This window comes from Lithobates pipiens, unplaced genomic scaffold (genome assembly GCF_037356315.1).
Source record: "Lithobates pipiens isolate NorthernLeopardFrog02 unplaced genomic scaffold, aLitPip1_a1.2 Scaffold_18, whole genome shotgun sequence".
NCBI classification, from domain to species: domain Eukaryota; kingdom Metazoa; phylum Chordata; class Amphibia; order Anura; family Ranidae; genus Lithobates; species Lithobates pipiens.
The window spans coordinates 252,189,802-252,217,562 of NW_027507758.1; the positions used below are offsets into that span (position 1 = coordinate 252,189,802).

The window sequence follows — 27,761 nt, forward strand, 5'->3', positions numbered from 1 at the left end:
CACACACACACACACACACACACACACACACACACACACACACACACACACACACAGGAGTGGCTTATTCGCCCCATTTTTACGACAAGTTTAAAAATAAGGTATTGAACTACCATCTTTCAACTATATCTTGCACAAATATGAGACATATTCAATCCAACTACTATTCATCTGGTATAATATTTTTTTTAACATATCTGATCTTTACAGTTTTCATTCTAAAGTAAACCTGTAGCCAATCTACGGAAAAATATTTGCATAAAAACGTAACTTAGCAGTAAGTGAGCATTTAAACAACCTCTCAGTGATGCATGTAGCTGCATATTCTGTGGAGTAATTAATCCTCAAATATCACAGAAGTACAAAATTTTAGTTCTAGTCCATTTTCCCTGCAGCTCTGGAGTGTCTGTGTGCAGTGGCGCGCATACACAGAACAGTCATCATCATATTAGGACACAGACTGTATTGACCATGACCAACAAATCTAAAAACTACCAAAGCCATGAAAAATTGGGAAGCCCAAATTACATTGGCTAGGTTTTATGTAAAATAAGTAATCATTGTTCAACTGGCTGGACGTTTCAAGACAGCCATTCTAGTCACACATCCACCTTCACAAGCTTCACATCCTTAATCCCACATTTTGAGGACTCTCCACGAGTCTAGCTGCCACAGACTCACTCACCACCAACAGGGTCTAGCGCTACCTCATTCATACATTAGGAATCCTATATAATAGCAACCTGATCGAGTCAAGTTCAGAATAGCCCCAACAGCATTCTGCTGGACTCTGGGATCATAAGACTTTGCCAATGTCAGAAGAGGAAGGATCCCTCCAGCAATACCAATGGCCTCTCGATTAGTTTCTGAAAAATAAAAAAAACATATTGAAAATTAGATTTACCACAGTACTTGCAATCTGCACAAAACCCACTATTGGACATTTGCCCCCCCTGCTACCTTTCACTTCAGTATGTTAAAGTGGTAGAAAAACGACAATGGAAAATACACTGAAGGAAATCTAATAAAAACAAATACACATACTATTGTGTCACTATTGCTTACCAGAGATGGCCAAAGTCATGATGCATGCACAGGAGTTGCACTGTACAGCAGGATCCCCTGACTCCAGCAGCTCAAGTATTGGCTCAAGCAATCCAACTTGGACAACAAGCTCCTTATTCACTGTACACAAAAATGAAAAAAAGACATTAAAGCGTAATTAGGCTTGCTTTCGTACAAAGCAAAAGGATTTTAAAATCCTACTGAAGAACTAGTCACCCTATATTTGTGTTATATGAGCATATGAAATAGTAAAGTAAAAGTATAGGGTGGGATTTGAAGCCTCCAACCCTGTAGGTCTGGAATCACTGGCACTTTAAGCATCTCCTCCTGCCTACCCACAACAGTTGAACAATATAGTAAAACATAACCAGTGCAATACTACTGCCTGGATTGGAGTAATGTTACCAGAGTGGTAACGTTACAAAAGGGGCCATGGTACCAAAAGATGCAGAAGGTGGCAATACCAGAAGAATGCTGGTATCTGCACATTATGTTTACCAGATTTATCATATTGACTTCAGTTTCTCTGTTAACAGTTAAGGCTTTGTTGCCATTAGAACACATAGTGGATGGGTTTCTGAAAGACCCCATTTAAACTGACTTGAATGACCAAATGCATGTCTACACAGCAAATATGTACTACGGAAGACTTTCTTAAATAAAAAAAATAAAAAACACAAAACAACACACACAATTATGTAATTGAACAAGTTCTAATAAAAGCAATGGATTTTCTTATGTCCATTCATTTTCATCACCCTAAAAATTAAGAAAATGCATTTGGCATGAAGAAGCAAATTTACATTTTGTTACAAAAGTGTGCAACAATATATACCGTAAAAGACAATGGCCATATGGTGCTATAGTTCATACAAGTGAATGGGGCAAAGCTAAAACAATAATCCACAGTAATTTTAAACAAACTGCTGAATGAGCATAAATGTATGCACAGGAGAGACCGAAAGTCTGCTCTGCATAATGATGGAAAGTGTCCATGAATTATTCACAATTATAGAGGCATAATATGCTCAGTGGCAATGTAGGGAGGGAGGGGGGAGTCACAGTCCACAAATCACAGCAGCCATCCAGTGGAAACAGGAACCTTGTTCCCAAAAGCACTGAAAAAAAAAAAAAAGAAGAGGCGCGCCTCTGGGTGCAGACTGTATAACCGTTTTAATTCAACAAGTGGTTACAAGCATAACTCACATTTTAGCAGTAAGTGTAAGGCATAGTACGGTCCCATACAACAGGATGATCCCCGTTGTATGGGACCGTACTATGCCTTACACTTAGTACTAAAATGTGAGTTATGCTTGTAACCACTTGTTGAATTAAAACGGTTATACAGTCTGCACCCATATGGTGGTATATGCTCATGGGTATAGCAATACTTTCTCATTGGACCATCAGGAGACAGAGACACAGGCACACTGGAACAGAGATTTTCAAAAAAGCTGTGACATCGTTGGTGCGATGTGGAGAATTATCACCCCCCAAGCCCTCACATTTCCACCCCCAGGGTTGTCTATAAAATAGATTTCCTTTGTTCAGTGTTTGAATTTGATAAAGAAGCTTTTGCTTTGAAACACGTTATCCATCAGGTTGGCTTTTTTTGGTCCTCTCAGCCACCATCCCATCTACACCATAGTCTGTGGATGTCACATCCAGCCAAGTGACTTTCAGTCACGGACATTATGGCCCTAAAGAGCAGCCATACTGTTGGTTACCTGTCAGTTACCTTGTGGACAGCCTCCGCATACAAAAGCGGCTTTGACTGGAGAACCCTGTGGGTGGATTACTAGTGATACAATTTACAGCCACGTGGTGTTCTCCACAACTCACCATGAGATATTACTAGGGATCCAGTGAGAAAGTACTGATATGCCCATGAGCCTATACACCATATGGTGTTCATTTTATATATTGTTACACACTTTGTAAATATTAGGACTTACTTTTATTCTTAAATATTGGACAGCATTGCATTGTTTTTTATCCTCTACTTGGACAAGATTTTCCTACATCATTGGCTACAAACTATTGCTCTGTGCGGTTTATTTTTGCTGCTGCATTTAATACTCGTTGGTCCACTTGGCTCCTTAGACCCACTGTTTTTTGATTTTAGTTTAATTTTCAGATACAATGAGATTTGTGTGCAGCTAGTACTTCTAGGAGGGAGACTGCAGATATGAATTTATGAACATATTCACAATTCACTACTATTTTTAGTCCTGAAAAAAAGATAGATTTCCATTTTTAGATAACTATATATTCTAAATTTATAGTAAGCTCAACTGGCAATGTGTAAGTTTAAATATTATACACTTACAGTTTCCTTCAAGAAGAAAATTCACAAGAGACAAGGAAGACATCTGTTGGACCTCCAGGTCAGCTGACTGTAGCAAAGGCTGATATGGCTCCAAGAACTCTGCAGGCAGCTGTGTATTCACTAATGTGATAGACAAGTGAAATGAGATTTAGTATCACCTTATGTAAAGAATGTTGGGCGTATAAAGCTTTTTATGCAATCCTAAGTAATAGAACCACAGCAAACTGGAGCAAACTAGCTCATCCTACCTGCAACATCAAACATAACTTAATACTGTACTCCACATTTGGAAATTGCTATATAAAAAACATACTGATCAGTTGTGGGACAATGGTAATTTATAAATTATAATAAAATATCCAGGCACTTACTATGCTGGCTCATATGCAAATAGTAAAGAGCAGCAGAATGTTGTAGGTCAGCATTTTCTGAAAAGGCCAAGATCATCAAAGCATCCAGGGTTTCTTTTCCTACCGGGGACTCGTTTAAACCTTAGAAAAAGAAGTAACAGTTATGAAAACATCAATCGCAGATATCGGGACACGTTTACAACATTTATAAAAGCCTTGAGTTTTAAAGTGAATGTACATTTTCTTTCCCCCCACATAATAGGATTTATCCTACAGCTTACCAGTAAAATCCTTTTCTTGGATTACATCACAGGACACAGAGCAGCTATAGTAAACATCTGGGTTATACGCCACCTATAGGTGAATGGACACTGGCACCCCAAAAAGACAGGAAGTCCCTCTCTACATAACCTGTCCCATACAGCAAGTACCTCAGTTTTGTAGCAAGCAATTCCTAAAAAGAGGGGGGGGGGGGCCTCTGTCTCGTGATGTACTCCAAGAAGTGGATTTTACATGTAAGCTGTAGGAAAAATCCTATATCCTTTATCGTACATCATGGGAAACAGAGCAGCTATAGTAAATTACTATCTGGGATGTCCCAAAGCAATGTCCCTGAGGGGAGGGAGACACCATCATAGAATCTGCCACCAAAGAAGGACCTACTCTGCTATTTGTAATATGCTGAGGCCAAAGGTAGTATCTTCTAGGTGAATGATATCGACCTGGTGAAAATCCTGTAGATGTATAACCAAAAGACCAAGTAGTGGTCTTGTACACCTGGGCCACTGACACCCGATGATGGATGGCCCAAGATACTCCCACACCTGGTAGAGAATCTCTCCCCAGAAAAAAAAAATGCAACCATGCATCCTTATGCGATCATGTATCTTCATGCAAACATGTATATAGTTAAGCAAACATGTATGCACATGTATGTTTATGCAACCATGCATCTCTATGCAATCATGTATACGAGCAGTTGGAACAGGTAGATGCAAATGGCAGCAGCCGTCTCTGTTCTCATGTAACTGCACACCAAGTAGCTAGTCATGATTGGGGGAAGAATGTTTGAGCCTGGATGGAGTTATGCACTGCCCTCACACGGCAGTTTAGCTGCATACAATGGAATCTGGTGTATTTGGCTAAAAGGCCGTGTGAAGGAGACCTACGTCTGAAGGAAAAGTCAACAAATGCACACCTAGTGCTGGGCTTTCGCATAAGACAAATACAGCATTCCCTATAATAAACACTGAAACATGAAACATCTACATTAAGTGTTTGGCTGTCAAGACACACAGACAGAACCTAGCAAAGACTGTGAAAGCTGAACACATTCAGACACATAGGGGTTGATTACTAAAACTAGTGCAAAGTCTGGTGCTGTTTCCAGATTTGTTTTTTGAACTTGGCTTAATTGACCGAGCTGAAATTAGAAGCCGATTGGCTACTAGGGTTGCACTGATCCCATTTAACAGCGAATACCGATACTTGTGGTCAAGTACCCACCAATACCAAGTATTGATACTTTGCGGCGCGATTTGCATCAATACAATATAAATGATAGAAAACGGAAGCCACTGGAGGTGCTCACAGGGCTGGCGGAGACGTTCCGGGACCCAGTGGGTATAGGAAATGGAATGCAATTGTTTGCAGTGCGATTTGCACCCATTCATTTTCTATTGATGCAAATCGCTCTGAAAAGTATCGGTTTCAGTATTGGGAGCATTTTCACGAGTACAAATACTTGTGAAAATGCTCGGTATCGGCACCAATACAGATCCTGGTATCGGTGCATCTCTGTTGGCTGCACCAGATTTTGTATTGTCCAGTTTTAATAAATCAACCCCATACGGATTGTCAGACAAATCCCTCCCCATCAGTTCTACAAACTGTCATCTCCTTACACAATCTCAATTTTTATAGTACAGAGTACAGATGTACCTCCATCCCTTATATTGGATGAGAACAAAAATGTTGCGTGCACATGCGACTTTATTAGAAAGGATATCTACACACTAAACGATGTGAAAAAAAAAAAAAAAAAAAAAAAAATGTAAAAAAAAATTTTTTCTCCAAAAAGATTTTATTAGCGTTTTCCATGAAATATACAGCTAAATACGGCAAACTGGGATACAGGTTCTATACCCGATAAGCCCAACAGTGGCTAATAGGTTGCTGACATCAAAATTGTCTAGAAGATAAGCTAGAGCTATAAAGAACACTATAACGTCACAAACCATATGCAAGGTCCAAGAGTGTCATGGTTTCTCTCGTTTATCATGTGTCTTGGTTTAAATTAGCTTACTAACACTCTCAAAGACCATCCAAAACAATTGGGGGGGGGGGGGGGCTCTTAGCATCCCTGTATTACCCAATTTTGACTTCTCGGAATAGCAACCTGGAGGTCAGAAGAAAGAGTGGGGACCGATAGAGGGGGGATGGGGTCCCACCTGCTATCCCCTCCGTCCACGGTTTGCCGTCTACTTCAACAAGGTCTTCCGGGATCCCGGGGTGAACCGTCTGAGATCATCTTGTGTCTAGACACAGAATTACATGATAGGTTTTAGCAAATCCTGATATGATTGGGAGTTTGAACGTGATCCACGTCTCCCATGTTGCTGAAAAGCTTGAGATCTTATCTTGTGAGGAGAATATCAACTCCTCCATTGTTGCTATGCGATCAGTATGTGCCGCCCACTCTTTCAAGGAGGGCGACCGTGTGGACCTCCAATGCACCGGAATGCACAGCCTAGCAGCGTTCATCAAGGGCATCGCTATCGACTTAAAATATTGTTTTGGGGGGGAATTTGAGAGGTGCAGGAGGTACTGTGCTGGTGTAAACTCCATGGGAGCGAGGAGATAGCCGTCACTTGAGCATAGGGATTCGAACACCGTGGGGTTTCTTATGTATATGACTACCTTCGCTGAAATGTCCAGAAAGGGTCTTAATTTGCCTATAGGACCAGGAGGGGAAGAATTTAGTATTAGACCGTGCCACGAGATCTTGTATCCTCAGAAATTTGCCCCTGTGAAAAAAGTGCTTCATCTGCATTTGTGCGTATGGCCATTCCGATAAGAGATAGGTCTTTGATAGACTCGGAAATCCGGATTGTCTCTAATGGGAGTAAATCGGGCACTCAATGTCTGAAAGTGCATGGGCTTTACATACCCTATCAAAAGCCTGGAGGGTCACGCCAGCTAGAGGACGGGAGTGAAGTTTGGGCAGTCTATGTTGTTTAGAGACACAGGGTATTGAGCCAAGCTCAGTACCCACAATCAGCATCTCAAGGTTCACCCAGCTTTTACATCGGATATGCACATTCCAGTCCACGACTCTCTTCATGTGAACCGCCCAATAATACCGCTGCAAGTCCGGGAGCCCTATTCCACCTTTTTATTTAGGCAGTACAAGCTTCGCCCAGCTGATTTTGTCCCCCATAGGAAGGATCTACACATCTTCCTGCAGGCTGTAAAGAAGGATGGTGGTAGGCAAATCGGGACAGTCTGCATCTTGTACAGCAGACGGGGTAAGACCGTCATCTTTAGGATAGACGCCCTTCAAGACCATGATAGAGTGGGTACATCTCACTTCAGAAGATGCTGTTGTAAGAGTTTCAGTTTGGATAGGAAGTTTTTATCATACAGTGTCGTCAATTTGTTCGGGAGCTGGATACCTAGGTAGGTGATAGCCTCTGTTTGCCATTTAAATGAGAAGTTTGCTTGGCATTGCCATTCCAGTTCATTCGGTAAGGAGATGTTTAATGCAAACAATTTTGACAAATTGATTTTTAAGTTCGAAAAGATCCAAGACAGGGTAGGGATGTCAGAGGGGAGGAAAGAAAGACCAGGATGTCATCTGCAACCGCCGCAATCTTGAATTCCCTTTGGTGGACTTCTATGCCTTTTATATTCGGATTAGCTCGGATGCATAGTTATAGCGGTTCTAAGGTAAGAATATAAAAGAGGCGAAAGCGGACATCCTTGCCTAGTGCCGTTATGGATGGAGAAGGCGTCCGATAAGTGGCCATGGACTCGGACTCTAGCTCGTGGGTTAACAGAGTGCGCCTATAAAGGCTCGCATACAGCTCCCAAGACCCAGAGCTGTCAACAACGCTTACATATAATCCCAGGCCACTCGATCAAACGCCTTCTCCACATCCATTGCCAGGAAGAAGCCCTCCTGTTTGGAGGAGGTGAGGCAATAGTGAAGATTCAGGGCCTTTGTGGCGTTGTGCCCTGGCTTCCCTGCCAGGAACAAAACCAACCTGGTCCAAGCCTATCCAGGCAGGTAGCCAGAAATTTAGAGAAGAGTTTGATGTCCAAATTCAAAAGTGGAATTGGCCTGTATGTAGTTGGCCACATAATTTTTATTGCCAGTCAATTTAACATAACCACTGACCAGTAAGCTATGAAATTAAAATTAACAAAGGGTAGACAGGTGGAGTTGTTCACTAGAGCTTACAATGATGCCACTGAAGCCTACATGTTCACTGTATATAGAAGATCCTATGAGATTTAATACAATAGGATTAGCCATAATAAAACAGTAAAATTTACAATAATGTGTATATGCTGCCAGCTAAGCAATAATAAGATATGCTTTAATGAACAATTACACCTGTCTGTCCTTCATGTGTCTCACTGGTTTGCGTGTATCCTCTTGACACAGCTCTTAGGATAGACACCCTTCAGTGGTTACCACCCAAAAAGTATTTTGCCACTTAATTTCCTTTTAAAGATGATTTGTAAGTGTATAACTTTTCCAACCTGCAATGTTAAAAAGACAAATCGTAAATCAGTTTTCTTTATATTTGAAACTATCTGTATAAGAGAGAGGGGGGGAAAAAAAATAAAAAAAGATTCATCTGCAGATATTTAAAATTTAAATAAAAAGGTTATTTACATATACGGTAGTTTGCTGTAGCTCAATAAAGTCCCATGGAAATTCAGCATTGGTTTTCCCGTTGTCTCCTTCCAAACCACTCCAAAAGTTTGTTGGATGATGTTGAATGTAACCAGGTTTTACAATGCGGTGTATAAACGGCACATTATGATGTTTGGTTATGTTTATGCTACATATACAATTAGCCTTTGTTTATGTTTACAAATAACAGAAATATTTTTGATTAGATCACATGCTGTTAACATTTAAAGCGGAGGTCCACCCTAAAATGGACCTTGCGCTCATCGGATTCCCCCCCCCCTCCGGCGCCACAATTGGCACCTTTCAGGGGGGAGGGGGGTGCAGTTACCTGGATAATCCAGGTAACTGCACCCACTTCCGGGCTAGCTCTCTGTGGAAAGGGGCGTACATTACGCCCCTTTCCGCCCACTTCCGCAAGTGCCCTGCTGCCTGCTGGGAAACACACAGATCCCAGAGGCAGCGGGGACCGTCCTCATTGCGCAGCGCGGCTCGCGCATGCGCAGTAGGGAACCGGGAAATGAAGCCGAAAGGCTCCATTTCCTGATTCCCATACCCAAGATGGCGGCGGCAGCACTCGAGTGTCGATCTAGAGATCGGCTTCGGGTGCCGACATCGCGGGCGCGCTGGACAGGTAAGTGTCACTATTTTAAAAGTCAGCAGCTGCAGTATTTGTAGCTGCTGACTTTAAAAAAAAAAAAAAAAAAAAAAAAAAAAAACGCGGAGTCCCGGCGGACTCCCGCTTTAATAGGAAACTAGAGCATTTTTATTAGATCATCATCTTTATTATTTGTATAAAATCCTTATATTCTGTACATGTCCAGCATCTGAAGACATAAGACGGTGCTTGCTAGATTTGTGAAATTAAATAAGAAATCTTTTCTGCCATTAAGATTGTCAATTTACATTCTAATTTTGTTAGGGTGCCAGATATTGAGGAGTCTTCTAGGTACAGGAAATACTTCTTTGTATTCTGTATGAGGTCTGGTTCACACTAGCACGACTTGATTCACACAGAATCACATGACAAGGGTAATCTCATGGTTTTCGATGCTGCCCATTCTAATCAATGTGACTCAGAATGGTGCAATTTTGGAAAAGTTTCCTGCACTACCTAGGTGGGATCTACATTGCGACTTGGACCCATAGACTAGGTGAAGTCCCACCACACAATCATGCTGTAAATCGCATCAAAGTCACATTGTAGTAGTGTGAACTAAGCTTCACTGTTGAATTTTGTTGAGATGCAAAAATAGAAAAAGGATGGAATCGTATGTGAAACCAGATGTGAAACATCAGGTGTTCAGATGAATGTTTCTGGCGACATCTATTTATGACAGCTCTTTGACAAAAAAAAATAAAAAAAAATAAGAGGGTTTGCTGAACAACTGAAAAGGCTTAAAAAGGGATTTTAAAGTGAATTTTTTTTTAAATAACAAACATGTTATACTTACCTCCACTGTGCAGCTCGTTTTGCACAGAGTGGCCCCAAACCTGCTCTTCTGGGCTCCCTCGCATGGTGAGAAGCATCTGCGGGTGCGCTCCCGCGATACAGCCGGCGGCTATAGCCGCTCGCTGTATCACACGGCCCCGCCCCCCGGCGCTCCACATCGGTGGATGTGATTGACAGCAGCGTGAGCCAATGGCTGCGCTGCTTTCCATCCATCCACTCCAGCCAATCAGCGGCCAGGCTGAACGGTGGAAAGGACGTCGGGGGACGAGAGCGGGACTTCGAGGGGTGAGGTAAGTAAAAACGGGGGGGCTGGGGGCGCAGGCACTGTCAGATGTTTTTTCACCTTAATGCATAGAATGCATTATGGAGAAAAAACATTTACCTTTACAACCCCTTTAAAAATATAATATTGTGAGGGGTTAGCTCGGCAGCGGGTGTGTGTGACCCCCTGGATGGGTTCACAACACAAAATCAGGCACAGCAGACCGCGTTGTAGGTGCAAAAAACAAAAGATGCGGTTTATTTATGCTACATGCAGTGATACATATAACAGCCAAACAAAAATAAAACATGAAAATAAATCCTGGTCAGCTTGACCTCTAACTACACACTTAGATTCCCTGTCTAACAACTGAGTGCAGCCTTGTGCTGCACCAGTCCCTGTCTCTGTTGTAGAGGTTTGCCACACAGGCGTTAACTCACCGCACAGAACAGATATCACACTCCCCAGTCTATACAACACAAAACTGGTTCCAGGATGGAACATCTCCCTAAGCATGCTGGGGTTTTTGGTAGAGGTCTTAATGAGCCCATTTACTTCAGCTGGGCTCATTAACTCTTCCCCTCTAGTTGTACAAGTCTGCATAAAGCCTGAATCTAGGGCACACATATTTCCCATCCTGGATACAACCAGGTGACTTTACCTGCGTGCTGCCACAATATAAACACAAAAAAGTCACAATATAGTAAATTCTATTTATATTTTTGATTTACTATATTGAAGCTTTTTTTGTTCATTTGTGTTCATATGTCTATTGTTTTAACAGAACATGTAAGACTAACATTCCATGAAGGATTTGTTATTTTTCAGAAGCAAAGATTCCAATGCCCAAGAAACAGACGTCAGCAACATACAGAGGTCAGCAGTGTCACAGGCTAAGTATTCACAAACCAGAGCAATAAACCCCAACCCCCCCCCCCCCCCCCCCACACACACACACACACACACACACTTCTAAGATAAAAGGGAGGGAAGTAGCAGTTGTCCTGAAAGTCTCTTAGAAAGATCGTCACTGGTAAGTCTAAGTCTAAGTCTTTCTCAAATCGCCTTTCAGGACAACCTTGGAAAGGATAACCAAGAAACTTACCCTTGGGTGGGATTACTGCCCGCAGTACCTTCTTGCCAACGGCTTGATCTGTGGCGGACAGCAAGTTCAACCTATAATGTCAGAGAAATGGCAAGTAGTTGGACCAAGTGGCAGACTTACAAATTTGTTCAGGAGTAGCACCGGCCCTTTTCGGCTCATCATTGCAGAAGCTTTTTCTTGATCCCTTGGAAGGGCCGTAACATAAAATCTGCTTGGGGGGGGGGGGGGGGGGGGGCTCTGAAAACGACAGTCTGTATCCCTGCGAGATGGCGTTTTTCACATACAGGCACAAAGTTGTTTTGTTCCACTCTAAGTGAAAGGCAGACATCTTCCCCCTACGGGGGGGGGGGGGGAACTTGTCATTTGTTTTTAGGGGCTAGTCTGGGGGAGATCTAAGGAAAACTCCTCCTCTTCCCTTACCCCTTTGGGAGACCCAGCGGTTCTTGTGGTCTTGATCCCTACTTTTGTGGGGCTGTTTAACGGCACAAAACTTATTTTTGATCTTTTGTTTCTTCTTGGAAAGGAAAGCAAAGCTTTTTCTTGCCAGCTGTTCTGTCCAGGACTGTTTCAAGGTCTGGACCAAAAGGAAGATCACTCTAAAAAGCTTAATCTCCGAAGCTGTATCACCAGACCAAATTTTTAGCCAGACTAACTATTTCGGCAGGTGCATCAGGCATGTTCTTTACTGCCTTTAGTATCAAAGGATTCCAAAAGATCTTTCCGTGATGTACCTTCCTCTACATGGCGTTTCAGCTTCTCTACTCAGCACTGTAGGTTCCTTGCGACAACCGTGGAAGCCTGGTAGCGGGTTTGAGGCTGGCCGATGTGGAATCCCACTTTTTTTTTTCCCCCAGGAGGTAGTCCGTTTTTTTTTTTTTGTTTTTTTTTTTATCAATCACATTCTTCAGCACCCCATGTCCTCGAATGCTAGGTCTGTGTGATGGGAAACCTGCAAGACTGCAGCATCTACCTGTGGTTTCTTATTCCATACCTCTGACTCCTTAACTTCAAAGGGAAACCTTTTCCTAAGGATCTAGGAAAAGAAGTGTTATCTAGTCTTCGGTACATTTTATCGTGAACCGATAAATGCACCTTTTCCTCCTGGATTTCGAGGATAGTGTACATCACTCTCAGTAGGTCGTTCACTTCCTCCAAAGATAGCTTGTACCTAGAAGCTCAGCTATAGTCTTCCTCCTCCTCATCTGAATCCCTGAGGGAGGGAAGAGTACTTACTCCTTCACCCCATGAGTCCGCGACCTCTACTGGCCTAGAGGCGAATGCTGGGATGCAGCCTGGCTTGCCGGGCTGTGTACTAGCATGGACCTGACTGAACTCAACACGTTTGTAAGTTCTCAAACCAAAGGGAACAAGTCCTTGTATTGTTGGGACGTTTCCTCTTCAAACAAGTCCTTAATACAGGACCTGCACATTGCCTTCTGCCATGAATATCTGAGGGGATTCTAGCGGGAAGGGCATTTCCTCTGACTTGGTGGGTTGGAATGCTTGGATTTTCCTAAAGCTTTTTCCTGTAATGAGGTAAAAATAAAATATATAATAATAATAATAATAATAATAATAATAATAATAATAATAATAATAATAATTCACCTAAGGGCCCCTAACACAACTTTTCCAACCCTTAGTGCACAGGTAGTCCACCACCAAACAGAAGGGGAAACCCCCCCCCCCCCCCAACATGCCCCGTGCAATCCCCCCAGCAACCACCAAGTCCAAACTGCAGGGTCAGAGCGGGGTAACCTCTGACCGTGCAGCCACAGGCTCCCTGCAGGGAGGATCCCAAAAACAAACAACCACAACATAAGCTCATAGGGACAAGAATAATAAGAAAATAATGCCACTGTACCCTTCTTACCTGGGCCTGACCGGTGCCCACTTCCATCATAGCTGGTCTCACCTGCACCCTAGCAGAGGATGCAGCGGGGAAAACCATCTGGTTTTGTAATTAACCTGTCCCAGCATCATCAACAAGGCCCAGAAGCGCCGGTCGACAGACCCCGCACCCTGGTCTCTGCTTTCCAGGCACGTAGACACTTGCACAGCGACCCCGCAGGAAGCCATCACCCACCTGCCGGGACTCAGAGCCAAAATGCAGGACACGTCACTGACCAGCAGCAACACCTGTCCGTCACCAGGGCCATGCCAGCAGACCCCGGGCACATAGACGCTGCCTCCTGCCGGCCCTTGCATCCCCTGAGCTGGAGAGACTGGGGGACTTTGGAACACCCCCCCCCCCCCCATACTGGGAGGGTGTTGGGATGGTCACTGCATACAAATCACAAAAAGGTAAGCCTTCTCCCTCCAGTGGGGTTTTAAAGGCTGCATGCCTTTCCTGGAAAATGGGCAGAGCTGTGCTCTCTCCAAGGTTGTCCTGAAAGGCGATTTGAAAGAGAAGAGGAGAAAAAAAAAAAAAAAAAAAAAAAAATGTTTGATTTCAATCAAGATTGCACAAATTTTATGAGGATAAAGAGCAAAGTCACTTTGTGTGTTGGCAACAAAACAGTGTCCTTCAAAATGAATGATCCTTTATACATTCTTGTAGAGGAATGTGTTACCAGCACATGAGAAATATATGAATTTGTCAAACTAGCACAACTGACAGATGTTGATGTGGGTAAACTGTACATATCTAGTGTGTATTCCAGTCTATCTTTCTATGAAAATCTGTGGAGCTACTGAACTACAGATACCCCAGAATATTACAAATATAGTTCAGTGTCAACATAATGAGGCTGATTAAAGTGTAAGTACCTCCTCCACATCTGCCCCCCCCCCCCCCCCCAATTGTACTTGGGTCTTGTGATCACCCGCTGTGAGACATCAGGTCCCAGCATTACCAGTCCAGGGATCTGAAATCTCTGCAGCTCTCTCTTCTCCAATGCTGTCAGGATGGGCTAGGCGGGTTCCGATTGGTCACATGGGCGGGTTCACATGAACGGCGCCGACCAATTAGAATGCTTTCTATACTAGGTACGTTTAGGAGATTAAGATACAGGGATTTTAATTCTGGGGTAGTCCCTTAGAAGAGTGAACTGACTTGCAGTCCTATAGGCATTAGTATTGCCTTATTTGGCAGACTGGAGTGACATTCTGGCAGGAACAAGACCTCCGCTCCGGACTACAAGGACCCCAGTACCTACAGCCTCCAGGAAGGAGCACATAAGACAGGAAGCACCAAATGCTAGGGGGTAGGAGTTGAGGAGTCCTTGACACTGCTAACCCTGAGGTAAAACCCTTATATGAACTTTACATTTCTGATATTTTGGTTTGTACTGAAGATAATCAGACTTTTGCACTGTTTTCTGAGGTTTTGTTTTCCTGCTGAAAGATATACTCAGTTTGCTTTAAAGAGAAATAAAAAGACTTCCATTTAAAATAAAACATCTGTTGCACACAATTCCAAGGTGCTATACCCCCTGAACTTTACATTCCATCTCTCATCGACATCCACGTGCAGACTGCAAGGGCAGCATGTTCACCTGCAATGCAGGAAACATTCATGGAACGCACCTTTTCCCGCACTGCATTTTGATGTGAATATTGAATTGTTAATGGCACCCCAAACATAACACATGGTACCACAATACCATGTGGTTTGGTGCAGTGCATTTTCAAAAAAGTAGTGCTTGCGCTACTTTTTTCTGCATTCCAAAGAGGTCCAGACGTATTTTTAAACCTTGCTATAGGAAAGGGTCAAGGCCTTTGTTTTCAATGCAAAACCGTTTTTTTGGCTTTTTCGGTTCATTAGTCTTAAATGGAGAAGCTGCATAAAAGCATGTAGGGCCCAACAACAAATTGGCCAAGAAAAAAAGCATGATGCCACGTACACACGATCAGACCTGCCCACACACAACCGGACTCTTCCGACTGACTAGGTCCTTTTGAAAATGAACGGACTTGCCCTCAACATTGGGGGTGCTTTGGGGAAAGGGGGGGCGTGCGCCCCCCCACCCCAAAAGCACCTTGTCCCCATGTTGATGAGGACAAGGGTCTCTCCCTGACAATCCTGGCCGTTGGTTGTCTGTCTGCGGGCAGGGGGCTTATCGGAATCCAGGAGCCCCTTTTAATAAGGGGGCCCCCAGATACCAGCCCCCCCACCCTATGGGAATGAATATGGGGTACAATGTACCCCTACCCATTCACCTGGTGAATGGCGATGACGACAGCAGCGACAGAAGACCGGGCCACCACCAGTAAAAGAGCTGGAAGAAGGAGCGGAGGCCCGGCAAGAAGAACCGAAGAGAGGGACAAGACCCCCGAAGATGGAAGAGGAGGCGGCGGTGACAGAAGACCGGGCCACCGCTAGTAAAATAGCTAAAGGAAGAAAGCGGAGGCCCGGCAAGAAGAACCGAAGAGGGGGACAAGACCCCCGAAGTCGGAAGAAGACCCCCGGGCGGTGACGAAGAAGAAAGCCGGGCTCCTCCACTAGTAAAAGAGCTAGCAGAAGATAGCGGAGGAGTCTGGCCAGAAGACCCCCCCCCCCCAGATGGAAGAAGACCCCCGGAGCTGTGCAATAAATTTTAAATAATCCTTGTGTTTTTTTTCACCAGGTGAATGGGTAGGAGTACATTGTACCCCATACTCATTCACATAAGGTGGGGGGCCAGTATCTCGGGGCCCCCTTATTAAAGGGGGCTCCTGATTCCGATAAGCCCCCCGCCCGCAGACCCCGACAACCAATGGCCAGGGTTGTCGGGAAGAGGCCCTTGCCCTCATCAACATGGAGACAAGGTGCTTTGGGGTGGGGAGCATGGCCCCTCCTTCCCCAGCCCCTTTCCTGACCGGCGGGTTGCGTGCTCGGATAAGGGTCTTATATGGACCTCCCGTTTTTTCGGCATAGGGCTTCCCCTTTAAGTCCATACCAGGTGATGGGGCTAGCGACGTGTCATTGACCTCCTGAGCTAGTACCGGCTACCTGGAGCCACGTTCAAAGTGAACGGACTTTACTCCATGTGCAGTAAAGTCAGTTCATTTCAAAAGTCCGGCGGACTAGCACACATACAGCCGGATTGTCCGCCGGACAATTTTTGAGTCAAAACTACTTTCTAAGTCCACCGTTCTTTTTGGGAGGGGAGTCCGCCGGAGCCCACACACGGGCGGATTGTCCGGACCAAGTCGGCCGGATAGTCCGATCGTGTGTATGCAGCATAAGCCACGCAAAACGAACTAAAACTACATACACCGTCTGAAAATTCCTTTGACCAAGAGGTTTTCTAGTCTGCTCCTTTCCCATCACCGTGGTCCAAACGAACACTGATTTGACCCCACTAGTGATTAGAAAAATCAAACGAATGTTCTTAAAATGCAATTTTTTTTGTAGGAGGATAGTTTTGTTAGGCCAGCATAATTGACAGCAGGAGCAGGGACCTTTTATTAAGCCACCTGCCTATGACAAGGGAGGCTGTCATACATAATATATTACAGTTCTGTCTGAAAATCATCAAGACAGGCTTTCATTTTTTTTATTTTTTTTTTCTCCTTTAGGCTGGGTTCACACTGCTGCGGGGGGAGATCCGGATGTGATTCGCACAGCAAATCACATCCGATCTCCGTAGCACTGCGAGTTCAGCCATACAGATAGTATGGCTGAACTCGCAGCTGTCCCGCAGCAAACTCGCACAGGACCCTTTTTTGGGTCCGCAACGGAATCGGATCGCATGGGGGTTCACACCATGCGATCCGATTCCTGTGCGAGTCGGCAGATCGCACTGCGATATGCCGACGGATCTGGGGGTGTCATTAACATAACATTGACACCCCCAGCCGTCCGCATAGGGCAGTGTGAACTGCCGGCGGGAGGTGAGCGATGCGGGAAAACGCCGCGGATTCGCGGCGTTCCCGCATCGCAATAGTGTGAACCTAGCCTTAAAGTAGAAGTACGGGGAAAGCTTGTTTGGCTGGGCTTCTCCTATGGGTCACAAAAGTGTAATTCGTTTTGCACTCCTGTGACCAGTTTTCAGCAGAGAGCGGACTGTTGACATCACAGAAATCAGTCCAGTCCCCGCATCACCACAACAATAAAGTCTGGATCCGGCAGGTGCCTGGACTGATACCCGTCTCAGCCTCATCAACCTCTAATAGGACATACAGTATATCTCTTCTGTCTGTTATTCTCAGAGTGGATTAGCGGTTTTGCTCCCTAACCATAACTCTTATCAAGATAATAAAATCGGTCAACTAAATTCATTATGAAAATAATCAGTTGCAGCCCTAAAATATGGTTATGGGTGATCAACCTTTGGCCCGCCAACTGTTGTAAAACTCCAAGGCCCAATCATTCCTCTGCCACAGGTTGAGCACCCGTGCATTTAGAACCACTAAGAAATAAAAAAAGTAGTTTGATTGCCTGGTATTGTATGGACACAGCCTGGCTCAAGAGCGCACCCCTATAGGTGCCCCTCCAGAAAACATCTTGCTGAGGGGGGTACTGCAAGAAGAAGAGACTGAGCAGAGAGCACAGGAGGGGGAACCCCTCAAAAAAAATAAAAAGGAAGAAGTAGGTAAGGGACCACACCAGGCAAGTATAAAAAAAAAAAAAAAAAAAAAAAAAAAAATTTCCCCCTAAAATAAAAAGAAGTCTTTACAACCACTTTAAAATATTTATTCTACGTTTCAGAAAGGGCCAAGGGGGGGCACTAAAAAAAGTTGACTGTGCATTTTAAAAGGCATGGTCCACTTTAATATTAAATTTGTCACTCATAAAGACATCTGTATGATTCAGATTAAAAACAAAACACATACAATCTTTTTTGAGAGAGAACCCCATGTAAAAGGAAAAAAGGACATCAGGGTCTATGATCTGTTTCTTACGATAAGGATTACTATGTAGAGCAAGCAAACATTTACTTATACAGTCATTATCGGTTATCCTAGCATACAATAATATGAATCCTAACAAGCCTACGTGACTGATCAAACACAAAAAGGAGATGCAATAGCCTAACAATTTATACAATTACAGAGGGAGGGGGAGGGAGTTTTATCACTATTGATTTGTGAAGTTTGTGTCCATCTGGTTCTGAACTGAATTCTAGCATCAAGGAAGATCATCTGTAAATCCCAAACACAATATCAAGCTGGTTTACAAGGCATGCATGTCTCATTAGGTCTGCAAAAATGGCCGTGGTAGCTTCTAATTCTGGATCAGCTCAATAAAATGCCAGCCATCTCAATGTGAACTATGGTACTGCATGTAAAACGATAGGATAATGGCACGAGTATAACAATGTGTGCATCCTCTATTCTACAAACTACAAAATATAAGGATGCACACAAAGGGACTGCCTTTTTAAATTTGAGCAGTTCATTAACGAAAACGTTCATATATTCTATTCAGTAAAACATGCAATTAACCCTTCTATATAAGTGGGAGTAAAAACGATTAACACATTGTCACTGGTGCCCCTTAGTGTCACCCATTTGCCCAGTACAACTGAGGCATAATGTTGTTAATATCTGACACAAAGTATAGATATTTTATAATATTTATAAAAACAGCAAAAGACAGGATATTTGTTAGCATAGCGTTTTCAAAAGGTAGCATAATCCTTTAACCAAACACAATCCTATTTATGCAAAACACATTTTTTTGGCTTTTTCGGTTCATTAGTCTTAAATGGAGAAGCTGCATAAAAGCATGTAGGGCCCAACAACAAAATGCTCCTGGCAAACAGATTTATGTAGCAAGGTTAATATTACTGCATATGTCTTTGTCTTTACCGTCAAAAATATATTTACGTTTCATCTGTCAAATAGTTTCAGTAGTGATCTGGAGAGATTAATATGCAGGTCAGTGACAAATAACTAATGTTATATAAATAAACCTATTAGTACTTTCAGTAAAGCATCAAGCACACTTCTGGTGATAAATGGACATTTAGGAGCAGCTGGGTGTTTTTTTCAGCTGCCCCTGCACTCTCCTCTGTTACCTTATCAGTACATGTACACAAGGTCATTTATTAGTGCTTTTTAGCAGTGGAGTTTAGAAGCATTTTTTGAAAAGCAGAAAAAGGTGTTCAGGACAGATGTTCAGAAGCATTTGAAAATGCCAAATGCCTGTAACATCTTGTAAACACATGTAATCACAGTAACTCCCGTCAGCTGCCTTTTGTTTACAGACGTTTTTAATAGATTTGCAATGCAAACGTGGCTAAACGCACCATATAAACGCAGCACAACGGGCATATTTAAACATCTGTTACCATCTGTCAAGTTAAATTGGTCAGGGGAGGTTTTGAAACATCTGCGTAAATGAAGCCTAATCAGGCAACTCTAAACCCAATAGGAATATATATATATATATATATATATATAAATAAATAAATAATTTATTACACACACACACAATGAAAAGTGAGGTTATGGCTAACAAAAGTCACTATACAAGGCCCACATAAACAAAACGTGAAAGGGAAAAATAAATAAAAAGCGAATGGATGGGCTGTAAAGCATGCAAGTGATGCAGGGCACAGCGTTCAATTTAAACAGGCGATTACATATGCTGAGATTTGCAGTGACAAGAATCTGTAGATTCATGTGGTATGAATGGACCGAACTGTGCGAATAGCTGTGGCCACTGAGCCCGTACAAAGCAAAGAGACAGGCTGTTGGTGGCTGCAGCTATTCCATAGCTACCAATCACCCGCAGTGATTGTGGCATACACATTGGCATTCTACAGTCACAGCAGCCATAGTTATTTGCACACATCTTCGACTCCAGCTGCGGGAATCTGCAGATTCTTGCCACTAGAAATTGCTGCGTGCAATTTCCCTGTCCGAAATGACAAACTACAAACAATTAATTGTCTACACATGAGAGGCTTTGGAAGCGAGTTCATGTGTGATGTTAGTCTAATCATCTATCGATTACAGGACAGTAACCCATTCTCTAAATCAGTCATGTCAAGAACTGGCACTATTTTTTAGCTTATTGATTCTAATGGGAGGACAAACGTAATCAAGCGAATTAATTCATTTAATTTTCTTGGAGCAGAGATTTTTTTTGTTTTAGTGCCTGCGAGAACACAAAGAAATCCATGACGGGATAGCTTGGTCGGTTGGTAAAACCAAAACCTAAAGTAAAAACTGGTCCTGTAAAGGGGAACGTGGATAAGAAACACACCTCTCCTGTTGACCATGCTGCTGATCTGCACTGTAATGAAGAGAAGCTGCCAGCGAAAGACTCTTCAGAAAATGACACTTCCAGCAGTGTTGCCAACCGTCTGTATTTTTACTGGCAGCCAGAACATGCACTGCATTGATGCATTCACACAATTTCAACGTAACCATGGGATAAAAACAAAGTTCAGGAGTATTCCTTGAACCCATTGTTTTGCAAATCTATGTACACTACAAACTGTATGATTGTTTGAAGAGAAATGCATCTGTACCACCAATGAGGAGGAAGGGCAAGCAATAAAAATGAACTGAAACATTCTAAGCAGCTTATAAACCTTGTGATCTTTATGCACATAGCTTGAAGTGCTTTATTCCTCCCTTGTGGAGGAAAATGGCAGCAGAATGTAAAAAAAGAGACCCAGTTTGGGAATATATACTAACCTGACAGCTTATTTTAAATATTAATTTTGTTTGCAAATATTAAAGATTCTAACTACGAGCAAGAGTGAGTCTTTACATTTAAAGAGTACCTGTCATTTCAGATCCAACATGACAGCGACTTAGCGGGCATCCACGTCCCTCACTCTATCACTGCAGCATCACCAGACGCCCAATTAAAGTGAATGGGACTGTCGGTGAGTCAATGGATCAGAGGAGAAGCCGCTGTGGGACAGAGATCACAGTTTCTCTTTAAAAATTATGATTTAAATCAATCCACCCTGGTTGCCAGTAAAAAAGTGGGTGTGACGCTTGGAACTGCGCAGCTCCAGTTTGGAGCCTGCACAGACCATCCAAGTCCCTGCTAAAGTGCGTTGAGGTGGGACTGGCGGAGGCAGTGCCCGAGTGTGTCATGGTGCAAGGGAGCTGTGCAGAGCGGCTGAAGCCTCGTGTAAGTGTGTGGGACGGAAGCAAGGCAAGCCAGGAGCGGGACTGTCACTGTCAGTGCTGTTTGGACTGGAGCGACCACCTGGTGTGGAGAAAGGTTGTCACTGACTCAGGAGGGGACATGTCATGTCCGTGAGGTGTCATTTGTGCTGCTGCACACCGCTGTCAGTGTCACTGTGAGTCAATTTCATTGGTATGTGCCTGCCCATTCTAATTCCTTTCTCTCCCGAGTCCTGTCCCTGGGATACTTACTAAATTGAAAATAAAACAATAATTATTTTTTTGCCTCAATATCTGCCTTAAAGCACTGCTAATTTGCATATTGTACTAGTTTGTAGCCTAAATACTGAAATTTGTACTTATGCTGTAACTTTTGGAAATTTCAGTAAAAACTTGGCTGTTACAGTAAATTTGGTCGTTAGTAAAATTCAATTTGGTAGGTTCGCAGCACTGACTTCCAGGAGTGCCAATTTCCTGTTCTCAGTGGTTCCCACTGCCAGCCCCATGTCATTGCAGGATACAATAGTTATGCACAGGCTAGCACATTAAACCACTGAGTGAAGTGGGGAATCATAAATCAGAAACTTCCTGAAGTGTCGATTTCTGAACAACAATGCAATTTATCTTAGCACCAGAAATTAGTGATATGGTCAGCAGGAGAGGTAAATGTTCTACTTTGCAGGGCCACTTTAAAATACTTTTTTTAGACACTGCACTTGTATAAGCACGACCATTAAAAAAAAAAAAAAAAAAAAAAGTAGTATTTTTTTTTTTTTTTTTTTTTTTAGAAACTTGTGAGCCGCATTGTTCTGGTAAACACACAGAAAATATTGCTCAATGGCAGAAAAGCTTTTATCAAGATATTGAATACAAAAAAAAAAAAAAAAAAAAAAAAAAAAAAAAGCACTGCACGGTTTTTCCATACAGCAGGTAATAAGATGCATAACCCTTAACCGCTTTCCGACCGCCTCACGCCAATATATGTTGGCAGAAGGCAAACTAACATACCTATACATGGCACTTTAAAGAGGTGGCCAGCAGGTGCTCGTGGCATGTTCTGCGAGTCGGGTCGTTAGAAACACTCCCCAGGGCACACTTAACCCATACACTGCCATTTACACAGGAATCAGTAAATTTGTATAACACTGATTGCTGTATAAATGACAATAGTCCCAAAAACGTACTTTGTGCCTGTCATAATGTTGCAGGCACAAATACATTATATATACACAAAAAAGAAAGTGATTCATTTTTATATTTTTTTATCACTTCCAATTCTATATATTCACATGGTTTTGCACATCTACAAAAATAAAATAAAAAATGCTTTTGTTTATATGCCAGCAGTTAGCCTAGAAAATGAACTTTTGGGAAGCGCAATAAACACCATTGTTGCAGTTGGCTCCCCCCACACCACCAGGGGTTAGAAAGCAACTCCAGTTTTGTGGAAAAAAAAAATAGAAAATTAAATATAGCCTACACAATAGGTCATAAGTCATATTGTAATTTAATGTTATTAGAAGTGTTTTCCTTATCAATATGCAGCACTGCAATTTTCTGTAAAATGCAATGCAATGCAATATGGCTACCTGGAGGTATTCTGTACACAGATGGTAATTTCCTGTTTGTGTGATTGGCTGCCTGATTTTCCCAGAAGTCTGCACTAAGATACAACTCAGACAGATCCCCCCCCCCCCCCCAGGGATGGAAGATCACCAACATCTATTGTCAAACTTTGTAGTGGATAGCAAATAATAAATAAGTGAATGACTGTTTGATATACACCTACACACTCTAAAGTTGGTTCTTCTTTGGATCCTCCTCAAACTATTGTAACTGTATTACCTTATACCATGCTTCTGTAATACTATGACCTGAAAGAATTTTTGTACACTGATCTTTGTGTAAAAATTACGTGTAATGCACGGTTAAAATTATACACCGGAGAAATAAAAAAATAAAAATAAAAAATAAATAAAAGGGAAGAAGGAGGAAGAGAACACAACTCAGACGTTGGGGATCACATCTAAAAGGAAATTAAACCTGACACTTTCCTCTGAACTCTGCAAGTGCAGAAACTGATTGAGAATTATAAAGTCACTCCCATTCACATTGCACATAAACACAGACAAGCAGCTGTTTCTTTAGAATAACAAAACACAGGAATCTGACAAAACCGATTTTGTTTAATCACTGCATGTACAGTGCTCTGAAAAAGTATTTGCCCCTTCCCTGATTTTTTGCATATTTCTCACACTTAAATGATTCAGATCAACAAACAAATTTTAATATTACACAAAGACAACCCAAATAAATCCAAGATGCAGTTTTTAAATGATTATTTCATTTATTGTGGGGAAAAAAAGCTGTTCAAACCCACCTGGCCCAGTGTGAAAAAGTAATTGCCCCCTCCCATGCGGGTTACTTTACCCTCATTCACTAAGCTCTGGGGAAAATTCCCTTGCAATTAACAGTGTGCTTGCATGTGGGCTCAAAACAATTACATTTTCTACTATATGTTCACTAGAAGAAGAGAAAAGAAAGAAGAAGAAAAAAAAAAGGGGAGGAGGTAGACCTGATGGACCATTTAGTCTTTTTTCTGATGTCCCTCTTCTATGTTTCTATGTCACTGAAATGCAATGTGTTGTGGTGCATAGAGTTGAACCAATGTCATTTTATGACACTTCAATAAAGTTACAAAAAAGGAAAGTAATACATTGCTCAGCCCCCATTGCCCTTACACAACGCACACACTATAGTGTGCAGGCTGATGTGAAAGAGCCCCAAGTGATGTCATTGAGGGCTTGTCACCATAAGCCAGAGTGTCAGAAGTGCAAAAAGGGCATGCATGTGCGTGTTTCTGCCATATGCGTATAGGGCAACCCATTGATTTCGCCATACAAAAACTATGGCAAAGTAGGTCACGCACCTTTTCAAGCATTGTGTTATGTGCATTTTATTAACTGTGTGTTTGGCCACATATGATGCACTCTGTGCGGCAAACATGCATTATTTGGAGAGCCCTGACAAAAAAAATTGGCAAGTGCAACAGGTGTTTTACACCTGTTGTAAATCTAGGCGCTTTTACACAAGTTTGCGGAAAGCTAAAAACCACAAGTGCCACCTCAGAGCTGGCTGCTGGGGATTTTTGTACACTAGGTATAAAAAATAGAAACAAAAAATAATGTGCAATTAACCCTTGCAGTACAGGGGAGGTTGACTACAAAAAGGTGCTAAAAAAAGGACAGTACAGGCATATCTCACTTTTAAGTACACAATGGGGTTTATTTAGTAAAGCTGGAAAGTTCAAAATCAGGCTCCCTTCTGCATAGAAACCAATGAGCTTCTAACTCCAGCTTGTTGAATTGAGCTTTGGTAATAAAACCTGGAAGCTCATTGGTTTCTATGCAGAAGTGAGCCTGATTTTTGCCTTGTCCAGCTTTAGTAAATAAACTCCTTTGTGTACTTAGAAGCGGGGTATGACTGCATACAGCAGCTAGTGATGCGACAGTGTGTAGGGTGTCCAATCTATTAATAGAAGGCAGAGGAAGCGAGTTCCCAGGTGAAGAAACGTGTAGACCAAACAAAAAAAAAAAAAAAAAAAAAAAACTCTGACAACACAAGCCTCCCCCCCCCCCCAGGATGCATTTCCTATAGTCCTCAGTCCAAGCTACTGAGTCCAACTGAGGGAAGTGCCCCCCCAACCCCCCCAATCAGTGGACTCCCAGCACACACTGCTCCTACCGACCCCCCCAATCAGTGGACTCCCAGCACACACTGCTCCTACCGACCCCCCCAATCAGTGGACTCCCAGCACACACTGCTCCTACCGACCCCCCCAATCAGTGGACTCCCAGCACACACTGCTCCTACCGACCCCCCCAATCAGTGGACTCCCAGCACACACTGCTCCTACCGACCCCCCCAATCAGTGGACTCCCAGCACACACTGCTCCTACCGACCCCCCCAATCAGTGGACTCCCAGCACACACTGCTCCTACCGACCCCCCCAATCAGTGGACTCCCAGCACACACTGCTCCTACCGACCCCCCCAATCAGTGGACTCCCAGCACACACTGCTCCTACCGACCCCCCCAATCAGTGGACTCCCAGCACACACTGCTCCTACCGACCCCCCCAATCAGTGGACTCCCAGCACACACTGCTCCTACCGACCCCCCCAATCAGTGGACTCCCAGCACACACTGCTCCTACCGACCCCCCCAATCAGTGGACTCCCAGCACACATTGCTCCTACCGACCCCCCCAATCAGTGGACTCCCAGCACACACTGCTCCTACTGACCTGTCTCCATATGATTGAGGAACTCCTGGGCTGCCTGCTTCTCATGGTTCTGCAGCACAGGTTGGTACAGCTCCCTGACTGAGGAGCCCTTAGGGTTGAGGCAGCAGCATTCTCTGAGCATGGCCATGCACTCCTTTATGTGCTCCATTATCCTGGACGAGACTCTCCTCACAAAGTTCACAAAGTCCTGGAAGAGCTGAGCGCACCTCTCACACAGGCGACCCATGGTGTCACTTGTTCCTTGTGAGCTGAGGAGCCTTCCCTACCGGTTAGCCTGCACCGAGCTCTTCCTTCACACACACAATGCCGCCTTCACAGACCCATAACAACCGTCCGCTCCAGACTGGGCATCTCCTTCCCAAGAGCTCCGTACACTACAAGATGCAGACAAAGAAATGAAGTCACCGAATCCCTCCGCACAATCACACAGTGAGGTAATGCTCGGCCCCGCCCCCTACACACTGCCTCATGCCTATTGGCCGCAGGGGGAGCAAGGCTTGATGTGCAGAACTGGCTGTTCCAGTTTTATGAGGAGAGCTTGTGTCCAATCAGAGCACAGCACAAGAATTCTATTATCCCTGACTAGGGGAGTGCAGACACTGGGCTACACAGATGTTCTGCTGCTTCATGTCCTGGAAAAAAAAAGCTTCCATTTAGTATTTATTGTGTGTCATTACAACAGTCCTTGACAGGCTTCTTCATACTCTATCCACTGAGCCTCACAGTTGTCCATGTGCCCTGTTCACTGACAACGCTGCGTTGAAGGGGAAGTGCGTAGCAGAAGGCCTCGTTCCCACCTGGGCGTAGCAGAAATGTGCTTTCGCAGCGGCGGCCGGTCCATAAGGGGCGCCGGTGTACTATCATATAATGTCCCCCACCGGATAGTGTCCGCTGTGTATGGCGCATGCACAGTACACAGGACACCCACATTCCGAAAATAGCCAAAGATGAACGGTGCCTGCGCTGTGAGTCCAGGTTCTAGCCCTGCCATCCAAGTGGACATAGAGTTAGAATAAAAAGAGCCGAAGCGTGGCGAGCGGCCCTCTAAAATGTGCACCCCTATGTCCACTTGGATGGTGGGGCTTGCACCTCCACTCACGGCACAGGCACTGTTCATCTTTGGAGATTTTCCGAATCTCCTTCTGCTCCGTACTGCGCAAGCAAGCGCTGTGCCTGCGCAGTACGGTGCGGATACTTCTAGATGGCCGGATGACATATATCAGAACACCAGCCGCTAATCTCCATGGGGGTGCATACATTTCTACAAGCTTTTTTTTTTGTTTAACGCACAGCCTCTAATTGGCACTTCAAAAAGGTTGGCCTCGGGGCGCAGAGCCCACCCACTTGTGACATTAGCGAATCAACAATTGCTATTGTCTTCCTGCTTCTCCTACTGGCCAATCAGGACAGGAAGCAGGTCTTAAGACCAGATTGGCTGGGAGGAGAAGCCAGGGAAGCTGCCCATGACTTGAATAGGTTAAGTGCAGCGGGGGTTTCTTTGCCGCCCCCCAAAAAAAATTGTGCAAAAATGGAGCACCCTGTCTGAGTTTCTGCAAACGAACCAAAAGCGTGCAATGCGCTTGCACAAACGTAGCAGTTGTGTGTTTTCCACACAGAAAAACGCCAGTTGTGAAATGCACTGGGCTCAGTGCCAACATTTGGTAGATGAGCTTTTTTAGGCCTCTTTCACACTGGGGTGTGCCGGCGCCAGCGGTAAAACTGCACTATTTTTAGCACCGCATTACAGTCGTTTTAGCAGCAGTATTCGGCCGCTAGCGGGGGGCCGAGAAAGGGTTAAAACCACTGCATAGCGATGCTGCAGTGGCGCTTTGCCGGCAGTATAGCCACACTGCCCCATTCATTTCAATGAGCGGGAGCGGTGAATAAATGGTATACATACCACTCCAAAGATACAGCTAGCAGGACTTTTTTTACTGTCCTGCTAGTGC

The 27,761-nt window shown here is 43.7% G+C and overlaps 1 protein-coding gene across 1 annotated transcript in view; it reads right to left on the minus strand.

The window, feature by feature from the left end:
* Window positions 1–26,237, minus strand: part of LOC143987783 (uncharacterized) — a 97,623-nt gene extending 71,386 nt beyond the window's left edge. Inside the window, exons 1-5 of the mRNA XM_077486798.1 lie at window positions 25,813–26,237; window positions 3,766–3,885; window positions 3,395–3,514; window positions 1,066–1,185; window positions 744–866 (exon numbers count right to left, since the gene is read on the minus strand). Of these exons, the coding sequence (XP_077342924.1) occupies window positions 744–866; window positions 1,066–1,185; window positions 3,395–3,514; window positions 3,766–3,885; window positions 25,813–26,038 (709 nt within the window). The 5' untranslated portion in view covers window positions 26,039–26,237. The remainder of the gene's footprint in view (window positions 1–743; window positions 867–1,065; window positions 1,186–3,394; window positions 3,515–3,765; window positions 3,886–25,812) is intronic.
* Between the last annotated feature and the right edge of the window lie 1,524 nt (window positions 26,238–27,761).